General features: G+C 43.3%; 1 protein-coding gene across 2 annotated transcripts in view; it reads left to right on the forward strand.

The window, feature by feature from the left end:
• Positions 1-14,735, forward strand: part of CDKL1 (cyclin dependent kinase like 1) — a 69,079-nt gene that overhangs the window by 33,291 nt on the left and 21,053 nt on the right. For both annotated transcript variants that reach the window (XM_079913232.1, XM_079913231.1), the window contains exon 3: positions 11,506-11,627. In XM_079913232.1, coding sequence (XP_079769358.1) covers positions 11,506-11,627 — 122 coding nt within the window. The remainder of the gene's footprint in view (positions 1-11,505; positions 11,628-14,735) is intronic.

The raw sequence follows: 14,735 nt of genomic DNA on the forward strand, positions 1-14,735 counted from the left end.
CCTGTAATTGTTATGTAGTCTCATAGCGTTATGGTCAGAAAAGATACTTGATACAATTTCAATTTTCTAAAATTTACCAAGGCTTGATTTGTGACCCAAGATATGATCTATCCTGGAGAATGTTCCATGAGCACTTGAGAAAAATGTGTATTCTGTTGGTTTTGGATGGAATGTCCTATAAATATCAATTAAGTCCATCTTGTTTAATGTATCATTTAAAGCTTGTGTTTCCTTATTTATTCTCATTTTGGATGATCTGTCCATTGGTGAAAGTGGGGTGTTAAAGTCCCCTACTATGAATGTGTTACTGTCGATTTCCCCTTTTATGGCTGTTAGTATTTGCCTTATGTATTGAGGTGCTCCTATGTTGGGTGCATAAATATTTACAATTGTTAAATCTTCTTCTTGGATCGATCCCTTGATCATTATGTAGTGTCCTTCTTTGTCTCTTCTAATAGTCTTTATTTTGAAGTCTATTTTGTCTGATATGAGAATTGCTACTCCAGCTTTCTTTTGGTTTCCATTTGCATGGAATATCTTTTTCCATCCCCTCACTTTCAGTCTGTATGTGTCCCTAGGTCTGAAGTGGGTCTCTTGTAGACAGCATATATATGGGTCTTGTTTTTGTGTCCATTCAGCCAGTCTGTGTCTTTTGGTGGGAGCATTTAATCCATTTACATTTAAGGTAATTATTGATATGTATGTTACTATTCCCATTTTCTTAATTGTTTTGGGTTTGTTATTGTAGGTCTTTTCCTTCTCTTGTGTTTCTTGCCTAGAGAAGTTCCTTTAGCATTTGTTGTAAAGCTAGTTTGGTGGTGCTGAACTCTCTCAGCTTTTGCTTGTCTGTAAAGGTTTTAATTTCTCCATCAAAACTGAATGAGATCCTTGCTGGGTAGAGTAATCTTGGTTGTAGGTTTTTCTCCTTCATCACTTTAAATATGTCCTGCCACTCCCTTCTGGCTTGCAGAGTTTCTGCTGAAAGATCAGCTGTTAACCTTATGGGGATTCCCTTGTATGTTATTTGTTGTTTTTCCCTTGCTGCTTTTAATATGTTTTCTTTGTATTTAATTTTTGACAGTTTGATTAATATGTGTCTTGGCGTATTTCTCCTTGGATTTATCCTGTATGGGACTCTCTGTGCATCCTGGACTTGATTAACTATTTCCTTTCTCATATTAGGGAAGTTTTCAACTATAATCTCTTCAAATATTTTCTCAGTCCCTTTCTTTTTCTCTTCTTCTTCTGGGACCCCTATAATTCGAATGTTGGTGCGTTTAATGTTGTCCCAGAGGTCTCTGAGACTGTCCTCAGTTCTTTTCATTCTTTATTCTGCTCTGCAGTAGTTATTTCCACTATTTTATCTTCCAGGTCACTTATCCGTTCTTCTGCCTCAGATGTTCTGCTATTGATCCCTTCTAGAGTTTTTTTTTTTTCCTTTGCGGTACATGGGCCTCTCACTGTTGTGGCCTCTCCTGTTGCAGAGCACAGGCTCCGGACGCACAGGCCTAGTGGCCATGGCTCACGGGCCCAGCCGCTCCATGGCATGTGGGATCCTCTTGGACTGGGGCACGAACCCGTGTCCCCTGCATCGGCAGGCGGACTCTCAACCACTGCACCACCAGGGAAGCCCTAGAGTATTTTTAATTCATTTATTGTGTTGTTCATCATTGCTTGTTGCCTCTTTAGTTCTTCTAGGTCCTTTTAAAATGTTTCTTGCATTTTCTCTATTCTATTTCCAAGATTTTGGATCATCTTTCCTATCATTATTCTGAATTCTTTTTCAGGTAGACTGCCTGTTTCCTCTTCATTTGTTAGGTCTGGTGAGTTTTTATCTAGCTCCTTCATCTGCTGTGTGTTTTTCTGTCTTCTCATTTTGCTTATCTTACTGTGTTTGGGGTCTCCTTTTTGCAGGCTGCATGTTCATAGTTCCCGTTGTTTTTGGTGTCTGCCCTAGTGGCTAAAGTTGGTTCAGTGGGTTGTGTAGGCTTCCTGGTGGAGGGGACTAATGCCTGTGTTCTGGTGGATTAGGCTGGATCTTGTCTTTCTGGTGGGCAGGTCCACATCTGGTGGTGTGTTTTGGGGTGTCTGTGGCCTTATTATGATTTTAGGTAGCCTCTCTGCTAATGGGTGGGGTTGTGTTCCTGTCTTTCTAGTTGTTTGGCATAGGGTGTCCAGCACTGTAGCTTGCTGGTCGTTGAGTGAAGCTGGGTGTTGGTGTTGAGATGGAGATCTCTGGGAGATTTTTGCTGTTTGATATTACGTGGTACTGGGAGGTCTCTTGTGGACCAGTGTCCTGAAGTTGGCTCTCCCACCTCAGAGTCACAGCACTGACTCCTGGCTGGAGCACCAAGAGCCTTTCATCCACACGGCTCAGAATAAAAGGGAGAAAAAGTAGAAAGAAAGAAAGAGAGAAAGAAAGATGATAAAAGAAAATAAAATAAAGTAAGGTAAAATAAAATAAAGTTATTAAAATAAAAAAATAATTTTTAAGAAAAAAAATTTTTTTAAGGAAAAAATAAAAACCGACGGATAGAACCCTAGGACAAATGGTGAAAGCAAAGCTATACAGACAAAATCTCACACAGAAGCATACACACTCACAAAAAGAGGAAAAGGGTAAAAATCATAAATCTTGTTCTCAAAGCCCACCTCCTCTATTTGGGATGATTCATTGTCTATTCAGGTATTCCACAGATGCAGGGTACATCAAGTTCATTGTGGAGCTTTAATCCGCTGTTTCTGAGGCTGCTGGGAGAGATTTCCCTTTCTCTTCTTTGTTCACACAGCTCCCGGGGCTCAGCTTTGGATTTGGCCCCGCCTCTGCATGTAGGTCGCTGGAGGACATCTGTTCTTCGCTCAGACAGGATGGGGTTAAAGGAGCAGCTGATTCGGGGTCTCTGGCTCACTGAGGCCGGGGGGAGGGGGGGCATGGAGTGCGCGGAGAGCCTGTGGCGGCAGAGGCGGCATGACGTTGCACCAGCCAGAGGCGCGCCGTGCGTTCTCCCGGGGAAGTTGTCCCTGCATCACGGGACCCTCGCCGTGGCGGGCTGCACAGGCTCCCGGGAGGGGAGGTGTGGATAGTGACCTGTGTTTGCACACAGGCTTCTTGGTGCCAGCAGCAGTAGGGTATATTATTTTGATAAATTTTGCTAAAACTTTCCCCAAAAGTTGTAGCAGTTTGGACTCTAACCAGCCATGTGTGAGAAGATCCATTTCCCTGTACCCTGGGCAGCACTGGATGTTACCAATTTTGGAATGTTTGCCTATATGTTAGGAAAAAACGTCACATCAAGCTGTTGCTCTGATTTGCCTTTCTCTTACTACTAGTGAGATTAAGTATCTTTTCATGTCTCTCGATGGTTTATATTTCCTTTTCTGTGTGTTACCTATTTATAGCTTTTGCCCGTTTTTTCCACTAGGTTGTCTTTTTCCGCATAGTACATAAAACTTCTTTGTAATATTAGAGCTATCTTAGAGCTATCATTCTCTATTTGTCATAACTTTAACAAACATTTCCCTGCCAATTATTTGTCTTTTGACATGGTTTATAGTGCACTTGTTTTTTTTTTTTTTCCTCTTGCAAACCAACATTATTTTATTTTTTTATTATGGTAAAATATACATATCATAAAACTTACTGTTTTAACCACTTTTAAATGTACATTTCAGTGGCATTAAGTGGATTCACATTGGTATAGAACCATCAGTTCAACCATCTTCAGAACTTTTGTCATCTTCACAACATTATTTTATTTTTATGTAGCTAAACTTACCTATCTTTTTTTTTTTCTTCTGGAACTCTTGTGTTGTTTTTAGGATGCTTTCTTCCCAAGCTATGGTCCTACAAAGTTCTCCTAAATTTTTTCTACTATTTATATTATTTTATATTAAAACGTTTAATATATTTATATTAAATGTTTGTAAATGTTTTAATATATGTAAAATTTATTCCTGTATATAGGGTGATGAGATATGGTTCTAATTTTCCTGATGAGTAGCCAGTTTTCCCAGAATCATCATTATTATTATTATTATTTTTTGCGGTACGCGGGCCTCTCACCGTTGTGGCCTCTCCCGCTGCGGAGCAGAGGCTCCGGACGCGCAGGCTCAGCGGCCATGGCGGCTCACGGGCCCAGCCGCTCCATGGCATGTGGGATCCTCCCGGACCGGGGCACGAACCCGTGTCCCCTGCACCGGCAGGCGGACTGTCAACCACTACGCCACCAGGGAAGCCCCCAGAATCATTATTAAATAGAACACATTTTTCAACTATATTGAAGTACTACCTGTGTCATATGTTAATTTCCCTTACGTATCTGGATCTAATTCTAGACTCGGTACTGCTTCTGTTTGTTCATTTCTGTGTCTGTAGTCTTCTGGGCTGTTGATGATGATGATGATGATGATGACAATTACAGGTGCTTTATTGAAAATTTAACCATTTGTTAAAGCAAGTTGACCCAATTTTCTCCTTGATGATTTTACAACAGTTATAGTTCTATATGAACATAAAAGCCATTTTATCTAGTTAAAAAGATCCTTTTTGTATTCTGATTGGAATTGCATTACATCCACATATTTTTCAGAAGAACTGACATTTTTATGATATGAATTCTTCACTGGTATCATTTTATCAGGACCATACTTGTACTTCCAAAGTCCTAAGTCCTTAAATGAGGTAAGGGTAAAATTGAGAGCTTTCTTTCTGAATCAAAACTGGAATTGGGTGCTGCTGCTATTAACTGTGACACTGAGTTGCATGATTTAGTTGAGAGCATTCATCCGGCTGAGAAGGAAGAACAAGAGGAAATATGAAGAACCTTGATTCTTTCTTAGTTTAGACAAGCTCTAAACCTGGCTGGGTCTCAGTTTCTTGAGAGTGTTATAATATGCTGATCTGGGAATCCTTGGGAAGTACCCAGGATTAATTATTATAAAGGAGGGGGACATCACTTTTCTCCATTCTGGGTGAGTGTTAACTGATAAAAGATTCTTGCAGAGGGATCTTTGACCAAGAGTTGAGTTCAAAAATTGTAAAGGCTTGTGAAAAACATTTTACCAAGACAGCTCTCAACTTTCTAAACTTTAATCCCTGTTCTTTTTTTATTTACCACAAATTTGTGGGAAAAGAAGAATGTTTTTGAAAGGAAAACAAGATATGATCCTTGAGAAAATGGTCTGTTTTCCTCTAAAGCACAGTTCAGGATAAATATCCCCCCATGCTCTGCACAAAGAACAGAGACCAGAGAATCCTTAGCACTTGAGGGATAGGGGAGACCACAGACGTAATGGTCTGTACACTGGTCAATCCAGTAACGTGTGAACGCTGAGGCGTCCCTAGGGTAGAGGCCCCAAACCCAGTACCTACAGGGGCCAGGCAGGTGTGGGAGAAATGATTCACTCTCACAAACAAATATATTTTTTCTTATTTGTCTTAAAATATGCAGTTATTTCTATTGCTTGTATATTTTCCCACTTTTGATAGAGATATGGGCACATTAAATATGTCACTTTTAACTTTAAGAAAATTAATACCGGAAGAGTGATGATAAAGGGCAACTTTCATTTAGCCTTAGTGTCAGGGAGTGGTAGGGCGTGTTGGGTACTGTGATGAACTCACGTACCCAGCCTTATCCACCGTGGACAGCTGCTTCTTAGTCCCAACCCGCTGACGCCACAGACTGCAGGCCCAGGATTGCTAGATTGCCAGCGTTTTCAAGAGGATCTTGGTAACCAGGGTTTTAAAGTAACATTTCCCGATCTGAAGTGTTGGCAGCTGGGTCAAAAATCCTTCAAAATGCTAAGGCCAAACGTTTGACCTTAGAGGATGTAGAAGCCTGAGCTTATCACAACGGATAGGTGGGCAGTGAGGACAAAGGGCCGGTGACAGGGTGGAGGCGCTGCCCAAGAAGCATGTGTAGCCCTCTCAGCTCTGCGGCGGAAACCAAGCAGGGCTCAGGTTAAATTCGGTGGGTGAAAATAGCATTCTTTTTTTAATGTCAGAGAAAGTGCTTCGCTTCGCAGTGTAATAGGAAACATCCATATTCAAAAAGCAGAGAAAATAAAAAGGAGACCAAAATAAAATAGGAGCAGCAAAGGCAGAAACTTTATATAAGAGACACTAAATCTGAGTCTGAGGCGGCCCAGGCTTCTAGATATAGAATAACTGGAGGATGGTGAGTGGCCTGGGAAGAGGCACTGACATCCTCCAGATTGAGCCAGCACAGCTCAGAGTGCTGAGGAATAGGACCGGGCCTGAGGCTTTGGTTTCACATACTCATAAACAGGAAGGAATTAGAATTAAAAGAGCCCTGAACTCCATCTTTGTAGTACATATGGTAGTTTAGTCTGTTCTAGTAAGACTCCTGTGTATAATAAGCATGTTGAGTAAGCCTGTGGACGGTCCGTCCATCACGTTGCTTGGTTCTTCTCATCTAATTCCTCCCAATGCCCCTAAAGGAACCCATTCAAGGTTGAAGAAGAAACATCCAAACCTTCGTCAATGCAAACATTCACAATATCGGAGCCTTGATCAAGACCTCCAGGCTACCAATTGCCGACTGGATTCAGGACCAGAGGTGTCCCTCTGAGCTCTGCCCCTGAGGTCAGGGGAGTCAACAGAGAAGAGTACGGTTTGGGGTTGCTAAATCTGCCACATCTGGCTCCTGATCTCACCACTGCACTGACGCTGCTTCTGGTGAGGTCACACGAACCCCTTTAGGACGCCCCCCAGGTGCCTCTCAGGCTTCTTCCCACTTGACTCTTCAGCAGCAGCATCACCGTGGACCACTTCCTCCTTCCACGATATCTCTGTAGTGTCACGTTCTGCTGTCTTCTCTCTTATCTTGGGGGACCTTCTTCCCTTTCCCCTCCTCTGCTTCCTCCTCATCTACCACATACCTGGGTGCTGGGGTTCCTTGGCCTCTTCCTTCTCACTCTTCTGGGCAATCACTTCTAGCCATGGCTTTGCTTACACTCATGCTGACTCCCCGGCTTTTACCTTCAACTCAAACCCCAGCTGACCTGATGACTGTATTGGTACCTCGGAGTCCCTGTCAACCCAACGTGCCAGAACAGTAGTTCCTTCCCCCCAAAACCTGCTCCTCCTCTCAGTCATGGCACCACCATCCACCCCCATTATACAAACCTTTGGTCATTCTTGATACCCTCTCCTGCATCCCTCACCTCCAGGCCATCACCACATCCGGACTATTCTAATCATAAAATCTATCTCCAAACAGTGCCTTTCTTGCCATCTCCCCTGCCTCAGCGCTGGTCCAAGCTCTCAGCTATCAACAGGTTCTTCACTGGTCCCCTCTCACCATATTGTCTCCTCTGAGCCGTTCTGTATCCTGCCACCATAGTGAGCTTTTAAAAACCCAAATGGTAAATTACCACATCTTGATAAAATTCCTTCCGGTAGCTTCCCATTGCACTTAGGATGAAACGTAAATTTCTTAGTATGTCCTGCAAGGCCCCACAGGACCTGCCTTCTGCCTGTCTCACTGGCATCAGTTCCATGTGCTTGACACTCAAACCACACCATCCTGCAGTTCCTTAAGTGGCGTAAGTTCCCTCCTGGGTCAGAGCCAGTCCTCTGCCTGGAAAGCCACCATCTCTCTACCACCACCCCTTCCTTTGGTCTGGTCAGACCTTTCTCACCCTCCAGGACTCAGTTCAAAGTCACTTCCTAAGGACAGTTTCTCTAAGGCAGCCTAGCCTTTTATATATGGAAGGCTCTTCATGGCATTTCTTTGCTTAATGTCCGAGTCCTCCGTCCCATTCACCAGTGTGTCCCTAGTGCCTTGAATAGTGCCAGAGGCTGAGCAGACACTCTCAGATCTTTGTTATAATATAACAAAGAACACGGCCAAGACAGGGACTGGCTCCCGGATATCTGCTGCCCTGGAATGTTTTCAGGTCACCCAGAAGCCTGGCTACCTACAGAGAGTTAATAATTTATTTTAAAATATTTATAATTTAACGTTTGTAAGTCCTAATTAGAATTTAGTCTTAGCAATTGATTTTTCTAAATGAAGAATTTTCTGGAAATCAGTTGAGAAATAAGTTATTGGCTATTTGCAGCTACGTAAAGGTTGTCTCATGGCAGGGGATAGGAGAGACAAGTGGTTTAAGTGTCACGTGACATCTTCCTATGTTGCCAGAGGCATTGGAAGCCCTCGCATTTGACGATAAACGTCACAAGCCTTCAATGTCTATATGCGCCTCAGTGGTATGGTGAAAATTACTCTCACACTCCTGGCAGAGGTGTAAGTATGTTTGATCCTTTTGGAAAGCAGTTCGGCCATATCTGTTTAGAGCTTTATGTTGTACTCCTGGGACTCTAAATGGTGCCCAACTAACTTCTTAAATGGCCACCTTCCCCAAGGAGATCTTCCCTGGGCCACTCACTACCCTCGAGCCAGGTACCCTTTCCTGGGGGCTTTTTGTAACACTCATCACGTCTGTAATTACTTGTTCCACATCTGTCTCCTCTCCTAGGTTCTAAGCTCCTTGAGAGTATGGTCAAGTACTTGCTATGTCTCTATATCCTTAGGACTAGCAGAGTGCCTTAAGCACATTAAGATAGATAAATACTTGTTGAATAAAATGAATTGAGAAAGCCTAAATAGAAATAGATTGAACCCCCAATAACAATATTAACAGTTACGCTTCCTGGAGAGAACAATGTGGCCTGACACTGTCTCGTGTGCTTTGTGTTATGAAGCTGTCACAGTAGCCCTTGAGCTTCCTGCTCTCACAGATGGAAAACTGAGGCCTAGAGACATTAAATTAAATAATTCAAAGTTAAGGTCAGCTGGTTAGTAGCTTGTTCATCAAAACCTTATTTACAGTACACAAAAATTGGAGAGACTCTCTCTGTTATTTGAATAGAATATGCAGCAATTATTAGAATCTAGGTTTTCAAAAGGTGTGCAGTAACAGGAAGATGGGTGTAATATCATATTTACAGTCCCACCCGGTTCAATGGATCCTGCTGTGACAATGCTCTTTTCCTGCTACATGGTCCCCATGCTTGGGTTGCAGAGTTATAGCTCTTTTAGTTCATACCAGGGTGTCGGGTGGGGCAGAGGCGGGCCAGACGTAGAAAGTGACATCTGGAGGATGAGAGTGTTTCAGAGAGAGAACTGGGTGAACAGGTCCTGAAGCGAGAGGGAGTGTGAGCCTTTGAAGAAGTGAGAGAAATTCAGTGTGTCTAGGGTTTAAGAGATGGGCCTGCAGAAGTAAGCAGAGGTCAAACTGAGAGGATATTTGGGTTTTATCCTGAGGCAGCAGTGCCCCTGGTGATCACTGCAGGTATGGATGGGACAAGTTGGAGGTGCCAGTCTTGGCATCTGAGACGGTCCAGGTATTTGTTTTGGTAGAATTGATACATTTGCACTTTTGCTAAAAAAGTTGGCTGAAGATGTGAGGACTACATATGGAACATGGAAAATGAAAAGAATCTAAGATTTGAGGTCTGGGCCTTCGGACAGTTATTTTTCAGAGGCTGTAAGAAAATCTCTGCTTTCCGCTAATTGTCATAAAGCTGCTATTTACCCCCTTTAAACTTGGTCGTTTGCTTTCTGTTTGAGACATCTGAGCCAACGCAATTCTTTGGTTTAAAACAGCAGGCAGTTCTGTCCTCCTATATCTGGAAAGTGTTAGTTCAGGCTAAAAGTTTCCAGCTATGGGAACGTAAATCTGGGGCTTTAGAGCTTGGAGTGCCTTCTGTTCTAAGGCCCAAATGTGGCTAATGGGCTTTAGAGTGTCTTGGCTGTTTCATATTTGTTTCATCAAGTGTAATCGCTGGAGCAGGAATTTCACATCTTGAAGATAGAGGGGTTTTACAAAGAAAATGAGAAAATAATTGTCTTCTTTAGTATTTCTCTTGCTGACTGTTTCTCTTCTCACTATCTATACAAATGTGCTGGAGTGTGCAGTTCAAGAACTTCAGTTTTTCTCCTGTCTTTTATCATTTATGAAATATCTGTCTACCTATGATTAATACCTCCGTCTACATATCAAATCACCTGGAGAATTTGGGGAAAAAAACCAGATGGCTGGGCCCCTGTCCAAGACCAATTCAGGATCTCTGGGGGTGGTGCCGGGGCATCTGCAGTTTTCAAAAGTTCCCCTGATGATTCTACTACAGGGTTATTATCTAGTGCTGCATGAACAAACCTCCTCAAAACTTAGTAGCTTAGGCTTCCCTGGTGGCACAGTACTTGAGAGTCCGCCTGCCGATCCAGGGGACGCAGGTTCGTGCCCCGGTCCGGGAAGATCCCACATGCCACGGAGTGGCTGGGCCCGTGAGCCATGGCCGCTGAGCCTGCGCGTCCGGAGCCTGTGCTCCGCAACGGGAGAGGCTGCAACAGAGAGAGGCCCGCGTACCGAAAAAAAAAAAAAACTTAGTAGCTTAAAAAGGCATGATTTCTTACTTCTCACAGGTGTGCTTTGGCTGAGTGCTCCTTCAGGGGTCCTGCGTGGGCTCGCCCACGTAGCCGAATTAGATGAGGGCTGGCAGGGGCTGAGCGCAGCTGGAACACCTGCGTCCTGCTCTCCTCGTGGTATTTCATCCGGGGCTGGATCTGGAGGGTGGATCTCATGATTGCTTTGACCACTAGAATGAGGCAGAAGTTATATCACCTGATTCCTGAGACTAGGCCTTAAGAAGCCTTCCGGCTTCCTCTCTTGCTCTTAGGTCACTGCCCAGAGGCCTTCAAGCCCTAAAGAAAGTTAACCATTTTTGCTCTCTTCACAGTAGTTTGCGTAGTTGTAGTGTTTCCAGTAGGATCACGGACAGGAGGGGCCAGAAAGCTAAGTACAAGATTTATCTCTGTCAACACTGACATTCATTCCTGCCTGTGTTTCCTAGATACACTCCTTCAGGCATATCAGATTGGAGAGTCTTCCTCATTTTTCTCTTTTAAAAGGTTTCATCAGCCTAGGAAACCTGATTTACTCATTCATTCACAAATAATGATCGAACGCCTATTATGTGCAAGGCCCCATGCTGGGAATACAACATCATTCTGCGTAAACAAGAGAACACAGACCCTGATGTTTGTCATGGTTCTTATATTCTGTAGAATGTATCCATTATATCTGTTGGCAGCAGAGGACATTAAACAATCAATTGAACAATTAGTAGGTTTGAAGGATTCCAAAGGATTCATACTTCAGGGGGGCCACGAGGGACACTGAACCAGTCTAGGGAGATCAGGGAGATCTCTGTAGGAGGGGACATTTTCATTCTTTTTTCCCAGCCTTCTCATATCTCTCCTTACCTTCACTAACCACCAGGATCATGATCATTTTTCACTTACAGGCTGCTAACGAACAGCTCATCAAGTGAAGAAAGATAGTGCTATCGACAGCCTCCGTCAATCCAAGACAAGAATTTTTCTAAAGGACAAATTGCTTTCTTCTGTTGGGCCAAAATTAGAGAAAACTGTCTTTCACACTTCCACTTTAGCACCTTGCTTTTCGTGTTTTCAGCAACTCAAGCATCCCAACCTCGTCAACCTTATCGAAGTCTTCAGGAGGAAGCGGAAGCTTCACCTGGTGTTTGAATACTGTGACCACACGGTGCTCCACGAGCTGGACAAACACCAAAGAGGGTGAGTGACCTGTTGTTTACAAACAAAACACAGCAAAACACACTAGGGTTTGCGAGGGAAAATGAGTTATGACCCTTTTTCACAGTAGGCAAGGGCAGCCAGTGTTTGGCCAGCATACTCTGCTGCTGAGGGGTTACCAGAAATGTTGAGAAAGAAATCATAACTCATCATTTTCATGACGAAAGCAACAACTACATTATTCGGTTGAACTTGATTTCTTGGTATATTATCTCTGCATAAATGCTATGTCAGTCTCTAGGAAAGAAAAGGAGGGATATTAGTTATTCTGTGCCTGCCTAGGGAAGCCTAAGGACTTGGAGGTTGAAAGATAGAGTTCAAAGACAATGGCTAATAGGAAGTTTAAGGCTAAAACAAATGTGGTGTTTTATCTGAAGCAACCCAGGTATCTGGTCTGCTCTATTGGTCAGAACTTTTTTGGTTACAAATGACAAAAAACCCAACTGAAGCCGGGTGTAGGTGAAAAAGGAAGTGGTGGTGGCTGTGATTGGAGAGGTGACTCTGGAGGTCCCGCTGATCTTATAACACATTTCTAGCACAGGCAACGCCTTTGTGTGCAGCAGCAGAAGGCTCGGTGAGCAGACAGAGCCTTTGTTTGAAAAAAAAAAAGACGGGGTGGGGGTGAGATCCCTTCCTCTGAAGGTCGCTCCTTGCCAGGGTGAGCAGAATGCAGGCTGGATTTTGGCTCCCACCCACTCCTCAGCTGGGTGTCTTTAAGGCAGAGCGCCTTAGGTGGGGCCGTTCTCTCTCTCTCTGTCTCCCTCTCCCCCGCACCAACGACTCCCAACTCTTCCTCTCTGTGTTGGCTTCATTCTGCCTTGGAGTTGAGTCTCCTTTACAGGGTTGATTTTGGAGGGTATGTGTGTGTGCTGTGAGATGGAAGCAGTTAGGAAGGGTAAAGTGTGAACTAGAAAGCATTGCCACAGGCTTTTATCAACCTGTGTAGCCATTCTAGAAGAAAGGAAGTTCTAGAAGAAGGTAGCGTCTGCATACAAAGTCCAGTAGAAGACTGATTGGCTCAGCTCAGGTGATGCAACTACCCCTGCAACCAGTCACTGTGCCAGAGGGAGAGGGTAGAATGATTACAAGGTCCTAGAAGATATGATTCCAAGTGGGTCAATCAAAGAAGACTTCATGGAGGAGGCGACCTTTGACTTGCAAGATGAGGAGACTCCAGAGAAGTCGAACAGGGAAGGATATCTCCTCTTCTCTGTCTTTTGCTGTGTTCCTGGGAGCCCAACTTTGGCTGAAGACGCTATGTAGAGTGCACTGGAGATCAGAATGATGGAACGGCACCCCATCCTGGCTCACATTCGCACGCCAGTGGCTGGAGGCTGAGGCTCTTTCAACAAGGCTTTCAAGCCTTGGCCAAGCGCTTGCTCTGCCATGTGGTGGTGGTTATGTATGATCTGCCATGACCTCCGGGCAGATAGGATGAAAGTGGTTCACGGTTCATTAGTGACCATGGCACAGGCTTTTCTTGTTAATTTACACAGCCAGAGAGAGCCAAGAGAACAGACACCTCCCTCCTTTCAGCAAGTCATTGATACAGAGAAATTATGTGTTCAAGGGAGAAAACATTGACTATGTTGATATTTGCTCTTTTGACAGCTTGCTAGTGACACTTCAATTAAACCTACTAGTATAAGTTACTCGTGCTACGTGGAACTAGGGGGTTGTTGCAGGGAGTTTGATTAAGCATGTTAGATTGAGTCACTTAGAAACACTGATTAGTGGGGGGTTGCAAGCAATTGGGAGTCAGTTCTTTTTTAGCATATAGTTTAAGCAGAAGAATAAAAGACAGGATGAGGAGTGATTAGAGGCTTGGAAGCAGATTTTTTTAACTCCACTGGCTAAAATCTGTTATATATGTTCCAGAAAATACTTTAATATAGAGGTGGGTTAGAGAAGGGAAAGACTGGTAGACACGTGTGTGGTTAAGTACAAGCAGCTTCATTTCCAAATGACACTGTGCCATGGTTTGTCAAATATAAGATTGATTTAAGGAACACTAATAACTGAGCAAGTTTGAAAAGTAAGATTTATTCTAAGTCAGATCATATGCATTTACTTTGACGTTTAAGGATGTGTGTGTGTGTGTGTGTGTGTGTGTGTGTATGTGTTTTAAAAATAAAAGTTACTTTCCATTATCCTATTTGGATTCTCCGATCCTTTAAATGCTATTTCAGAATTTTGCTTGTCATCATTAAGGAGTAAACGTCATTAACTCTGTCAACCAACGATTTTGAAATTCATAGGAAAACTTTATGTTTCAATGTAGAGATCTACAAAATAAAGCTATACTATAAAATAAAACTTTGTGTATTCCCAGTAAAAGTGGGTCAGCATCACCTGTGTGACCTTTAGCAAGTTGCTTACAGGTGTCCTTACCTCTAAAAATGAGAGTTTAGTACCAGGTAAAATTTAAGAGAACTTCCAGCTCTACAGTGCTATGAGTTGATGATCATAATACCTAGAGCTCAGAAGACTGCAGTTCTCTTTTAGTTTCATATGTGATCTGTTAGACAGTATCAACAGAAGATAATGTGCTAATGCTGACGTTTTTCCTGCCTGATGGCAGGTTGGTCCTCCTTAGGATTGTACATTTACCCCAAGAATGTCCTGTGATCACTATATTTCCAGGTACAAATTTCTAAAATATAAAGTGGATCATGCCACTCCCCTACATAAGTCATTTAATAGCTCCTCAAAGCTTACTGGTGTGGTAAAAACCCCTAGCATGGGATACAAGATCTCACTTACTCGCAAGAAACACCCCATTTCCCACCAGTTTTCAATCCCATGGAATCATTTGCATCCTAGGCTTTAGAACACCTGGGTTGCCCTACCTTCCGTTCTCTGCCTGGCAAACTCCTGCTTGCCCTTGGATACAGCTCAAAGATGACCTCCTTATGATATCTACCTTAGGAGACTCGGGAGTTCCTTCCTGTGGTATCCATTACATCTTCTGGAATTATTTATGTTTGCCCAGTAAACTATAAAATCTTCAAGGGCAAGAGCTGTGCCTTCCTCATCTGTGTATCCCCAGTAATTTTTAGCTTAATTCTTGGCACTTGGTATATTCTCAAT

The sequence above is a fragment of the Stenella coeruleoalba genome (assembly GCF_951394435.1).
Source record: "Stenella coeruleoalba genome assembly, chromosome: 2".
Lineage (NCBI taxonomy): Eukaryota > Metazoa > Chordata > Mammalia > Artiodactyla > Delphinidae > Stenella > Stenella coeruleoalba.